This window comes from Trachurus japonicus, chromosome 16 (genome assembly GCF_045865225.1).
Source record: "Trachurus japonicus isolate A0001 chromosome 16, Traja_1.0".
Taxonomy (NCBI): Eukaryota; Metazoa; Chordata; class Actinopteri; order Carangiformes; family Carangidae; genus Trachurus; species Trachurus japonicus.
This window is the reverse complement of record NC_140922.1, coordinates 32,026,507-32,032,506: the sequence shown is the minus strand read 5'-3', so window position 1 is coordinate 32,032,506 and position 6,000 is coordinate 32,026,507. Positions and strand designations below refer to the sequence as shown.

The following is a 6,000-nucleotide window of genomic DNA, read 5'->3' as shown; positions in this document are numbered from 1 at the left end:
TCTTCCTCCCCTATGTGCTCCTGATGATGATGATGATGATGCGATGGCGCCTCGGATGCTTCGCTGCATCATTTATTCCCCCCACATGAGCGGTCAAGGCGGAGACAGTGTTGTTGTTGTTGTAGTAGCTGAAGTGGGTCACGTATACAAACAAAGCCCCTCCCTCTCTCCCATTTCTCCCCTTTCTCTCCCTCTCTCCCTCCCTCTCCCCCCTCTCTCATTTCTCATTTCTCATTTATTTAGATCTTCTCCATTAGCTTTGGCTAAGGCCATCGCTATTCTTCCTGGAGTCTATACCTTCACAGATTAAAGGGACAATGAGGAGTTTTGGAAAAGCGAAGCGTTTTCACACTAGCTACATTTATGAGCCTCCGCACCGTGAAATTCTCTGACCGGCGCAAGACAGACTCATGTTTTCATTCATCAAGAATTAAAGTCAGAGGTTGGAAGACGATCACATACCGTCGTAGTTCCCACCATAAACGGTGATTTGGTGGCGTTATTCTCATGACTCACCACCAAACCGAAAGTAGAAAAGGCTGGTCGGCTCGCCCAGCGTTTCCGCCACCACTAATAATAACAAAATAACGATAGAGACAAAACCATATATTTATCTAAAATGGAGCCATTAACAAGTGTGGGTAGCGGAGATTCATCCACATTAATATGAGACTTTTTTATAACCAAATAGAAACTCGTTGTCCCTTTAACTATCCATTGCAGTAGATAATTACAAACAACATATACATATTACTGGACCTTATTCATTTCCACAGTGTAGCTACATTACCATAGTAGAGTGAAATAGTCAGATGTTCAAAAACATACGTTCCTCATAATTACATGAACTTACAGAAGCAGTAGGCTACCAAATACACAAGCAGACGTAGGATATTTCAACATTTCTCTTCCTCCGTCTCATCCGTGTCTCCCTGTGCTGCTGTTTTCCAGGAGCTGCCCAGCCGAGGTGAAGGGGAGGGCAGAGAGAGGACGAGCTGCCCCGGGACAAACAGGACCATGATCTGAGGAGAACCCCGTTCTTCCTCTCCTCCTTTCTCCCTCTTTTTTTTTCTTTTCTTTTCTTTTCTTTTTTTTTTTTTTTTTTTTTAAATAACGCGACGAGGTGACAGCCTCATCCTCATCCTCCACCTCCTCCTCATCCCCTTCTTCTGCTGCTGCGCCGGGACAGAGACACCACACACCAGGAGGAGGGAGACACACGACCACCCGTCCATCCATTGGCCTCTGACCTCCACGCTTCCTCAGCTCCTCCTCCTCCTCCTCCTCCTCTTCCTCCTCCTCCTCCTCCTCCCGCCACCACACCGGAAACATGGGGAGGAAAAAGATTCAGATTCAGAGGATCACAGACGAACGCAACAGACAGGTGAGCGCTAACTAACGTGTGATGACTTCCTTTCTTTCTTTTTTTTTTAAATTATTAGCGGTGCTTATTTATTAGTCCACACTACATTTTGGTGCCTACGCTCCTCTCTTCCTCGCATCGTCTCAGGTAATAACTGGGAAGGTTTCAGAATGTTTGTAAAGTGAAAGCAGATTTTCTACCAGACTTGATGACACCTGTCGTCTTCCTCCCGACGGTTTACGCCGAGGGAACCACCACAGATTATTGTAAAAGGTTTGAAAGTCCGAGGCTCGATCCAAAAACACTTTTACACAGCAGAAAATCACGTTGCTTGATCCGAAACTGTTCAACACTACAAAAAGCCGAACCATGGCATGATGATGTAGTTTGATCCGACACTAGACTGCGCTCCAATGTGCCGTTTTTTTAATCCTAGGTTAACCGGATAATAAATTCGTAACCGGATAGTAGATTGCCTACTCGGGTACCCGGGTACTCGGGTAACCGTGCACATCCCTAGTTTATACAGGTTTTATAATGTGCAAATAAAAAAACTAAAACTAAACTAAACTAAACTAAGGTGACAGGGACACTAACACAGTGGAGACGTCTCCATAGAGACACGATGGAGATATTTGATGATGATGATGATGATGATGAGTCAACGAGCTCAACAACACACTCAACTTCTAATTGATCCTCGATGTGTGTTAATTGGAGCCGTCAGAGTCGACGTGACGATAACGCGTGAATGCAAATTCCTTTTTGTTTTTTGATTCACGTTGATGAATGAATGAATCATAAAACTAAACCGTCTCCAGCTTCAAACTCCTGTCAGTTGTAATAATAATAATGATAAACTGATTTACAGTTACTGTTACAATCGGCTTAATTAACACTTGTGTGCAATTAATTTGCGATTTATCCCGATTAAACATCCTAAAACATCCAAGTTGACAAAATTAAATAACGATAAAAAATAGTCATATAAAGTCATAAAAGTAATTACTCCAACTAAAACTGTCACTTTAAAACCAAAACTTATTAGGAGTTTTATTTTTTTATAACTTCATCACTTTTTATTTTTATTTGTCGTTGGTTTAATGACACAGAGCGACGTCACTAACGTTCACGTTGCCTCATTGCAGTATGCTAAAGCTACTGTATGTATACGGAGTTGTTCTAGAGGTAAATTCATGCAAAATCACTGATGCGTGTTGCCTTCAGGGACAGTTTTTCATTCAGCAGTCTCTGTATTTCCCTCTAAAACAACTCTGTCTGGTAACGTTGTGTTATTATCTCATAGCGTGGTGAATGTGCAGCTCACAACTTGTCCACCAGAGCGTTGTGGAGTTGTTGGATTGTGTATTTGATGAGTTTGATGAGGGAAACCAAGAAATCCCATGAGCCTCCTCTGTAGCGTAGCTCTGAGCAGCTCACGGCTCTGCTCCGCCGTTCTAAAAATAGCTTGCACCGACAATTAAAGGTAACGCACCTACTGCTATGACTATAGGGATTATGGCAATGGGCCAATTTGCCAAAATGTTCAACTAACCCTTTAAGAGGTGACAGTGTAAAACCACTGGAGTACCGATGATATCAGCAATAATAATTTAGAAAATGTTCTGTCTGGTTTTATGACGGAGACAGTGAACGCGTCACGACTGGTTTCCTCCAGGTGATGATGAGTGAAGTTCTGTCTCTGGTTTTAAACACACACACACACACACACACACACACACACACACACACACACACACACACCTGAACCTGCAGGTTTGTTGTCCACAGTTTGATAACCCAGCCTAACTTCTGTCCTCTGTCCTCTCTACAACATAACACTGTCGTCCTTTTTCTTTTTTATGAGGCTCATATGACTCCTCAGAGCCATCATGGGGTTTTTAAACACCGCCTACAGTGAAAAGGAGCAGTGGGAAAGTATAATACCACCATGTCCCTCCTCCCTCCCTCCCTCCCTCCCTCCCTCCCTCCCCAGCCCTGAAAACAGCCTCAGTCCCTCTGGTTACATCAGTATGGTATTGTCAGCGAGGATGAAAGGGTAAATGATCCATCTAAAATGAGTCAACTGGTAAATGGGCTCCGCTCCATTGAGCAGATTGAGTAATGGATTTGACGTGCCCACCTTCAAAAAGCAGAGAGAGAGAGAGAGAGAGAGAGAGACGGGAAGACAAGACAGAGGGAGGTGGAGGTGCTGGTGGTGATGGTGCACTAGGGGAGAGGGGGGGCAAGGTGTCTGGCTGAATAAGACCTGAGTAGAGGGGGAGGGAGGGAGGGAGGGAGGGAGGGAGGGAGGTGGCCGGAGGCTTTTGGAAAATCATCCTCAGTTTTCTCCTCATCAATCTGAGCAGGTTGTATTTCCATAAAGGAGAAGAAGCAGCGCCTGAAGGAGGGGGGGTCGTAGCACAAAAACATGGCAGAAAAATATTCAAAAACAAATGTACAAAACAAATAAATTAAGTTGCATAGCTACTCGAGAAGGAGTGAGAAGAAGTAAAGTTTATCTGCTCCCACACCTTCTGCAAAAATTAAGACACAATTCCTCTCAATTACTGTCTGTCTATCATTAGAAGTGTTTTATATATACATATATTTGTTGTTTTTGATATATAGCCATAAGAATTAAATCTTTATATTTCAAAACTGGTCAAAAACAACAGATAAACCCCGTGATTAAAGTGTTTCCAGACCAAACTGATGCAAAAAAACCCAACAAAAACATGTATTTCCTGTCATTAAAGCAGAAGTAAGCGATCCGGTGGTTTTGTCTAACTTCTTGTCAGCCGATGGAGTTAGCACTCCCCGCCCTCGTCCCCACGTCACCACTTTCACGTGCATTCCTTGGCTGCACACACAGAGAGGACCGCCCCTTTATGCCGTTCTCTCTCCTCATTGGATGAAGGTTGTAGGATACAAGGAAAGTTTTCTCCTCGGCTCAGAGCAGAGCAGAGTGACTGACAGACCCGTGTTTCAGACCAAACACTCTATAGAAGTGATTGCTGTCGGAAGATATAACTATTTAAGACTTATATTAACACAAACATTCCACTTACTTCTGCTTTAAATCTTTATATTTCAAAACTGGTCAAAAACAACAAATAAAACTCATGATTGTCATGTTTCCAGATCAAACTTATGCAAAAAAGCCAACAAAAACATGTATTTCCTGTCATTAACTGTTCAGTTATTGCCAAAAATGTTTTAATTATCATGCTTTACTTTGAATTGAACCAAACTTGCATTCAGACAAAAATGCGTAGAAAGTGCAATTTACACCCCACCCTACCTCCAAAGGTTGTATTTCCATAAAGGAGAAGAAGCAGTGCCTGCAGGAGAGAGGGGGGGAGGAGGGAGGAGGGGGTCAGAGAAGTATGATGGCTTGTTATTCATCAGAGCACAATTGGACATAAAGGAGCAGAGAGAAAGGGAGAGCGGAGGAGGGAGGAGGAGGAAAGGAGGAGGGGGGGAGGTGAAGCTGACGTTGGTACAGTATCAGGTGTCAAACAGTTGGTCAATAAGGCGACGCTCCCCGTGCTCGAACACGGTCACGGTGTCACAATCACACGCCGCCGCCGCCGCTGAAATCGATCTCCGTCAGGTTGATGAACAAGCAGCAGGAACCGATCGGAAACTTCAGCTCTGAGACTGTTCAGCTCCTTCTTTAACACTTCTCTCTCCTATTTATTATTATTTTATGCTAGAAATAAGGTCCAGATTGTAAAAAAAAAAAGAAAAGGAAAAAAAAGCGCAATTCCCCTTTAATGAACGGTGCAGCTTCCTTGAAAGGAAATGAAATGAATTTTTTTGGAGGACATGCAGCCCGTCACCCTCCTACGTGTTGATTCAGAGATGAAGCCATAAGCTCCGCAAAATAAACAGCGTTCAGAGAGTGGGCCCCGGCTGGAAACATGACAGCTGCACACACACACACACACACACAAAGATAAAGATATATATATATATATAAAATAAAAATACAGCAGGTTTTCTTAGGGAGACAAAAGATGAGCGATCAGGACTGGACTCGGTTGGATCGGGTTTGGACCGGACGAGGTCAGAGAGAAGCAGAAAAATACTTTAAACCAGGTTGGAGAGGGAGGTTTGGATTTTTTCCTGTCGGGTCGGAAAAAGGATTTTGGAGGCTTTGATGGACACGAGACACGAGGTCTGGAGGTGAATCATCAGGGACAGAGGGTTAAAAACTGTTTTCTGGTTCTTCTTGGTTTAAAATAAAGTCAAAGGTGCAAAAGTGTGAAGATGAAAAAGCAGCTTAAAGCTCAAGAAATGAAATGAAAAACATCAAGTTCAACACAAACATCAGGCAGAGTGTTGACTGAACGTTGACCATCTCACTCCACTTCAGTTCACTTTCTGATCCTGGATCAGGCTTTTAGGTTAAAACAAAAATGTATGTAAGGTCGAAGCACAAAAACATGGCAGATAAAATATCTAAACTGTATGTAAACACATTTACAAAACAAATAAATGAAGTTGCATACTCAAAAAGGAGTGAGAAGAAGTAAAGTTTATCTGCTCCCACACGTTCTGCATTCATTAATACATAATTCCTCTCAATTACTGTCTATTTATCATTAAGTGTTTTATATACAGTATATCAG

At 42.9% G+C, this 6,000-nt stretch overlaps 1 protein-coding gene across 10 annotated transcripts in view; it reads left to right on the top strand.

Annotated features, from left to right (window-relative positions):
* Positions 1 to 1,099: 1,099 nt before the first annotated feature.
* mef2d (myocyte enhancer factor 2d) overlaps positions 1,100 to 6,000 on the top strand; it is an 81,615-nt gene continuing 76,714 nt past the window's right edge. For 2 of the 10 annotated variants that reach the window (XM_085803073.1, XM_085803072.1), the window contains exon 1: positions 1,116 to 1,384. In XM_085803073.1, the coding sequence (XP_085659199.1) occupies positions 1,331 to 1,384 (54 nt within the window). In that variant the 5' untranslated portion in view covers positions 1,116 to 1,330. Of the gene's footprint in view, positions 1,385 to 6,000 lie in introns of all 10 variants that reach the window. The other 8 variants (XM_085803067.1, XM_085803068.1, XM_085803065.1 and 5 more) reach the window with 8 other exon arrangements.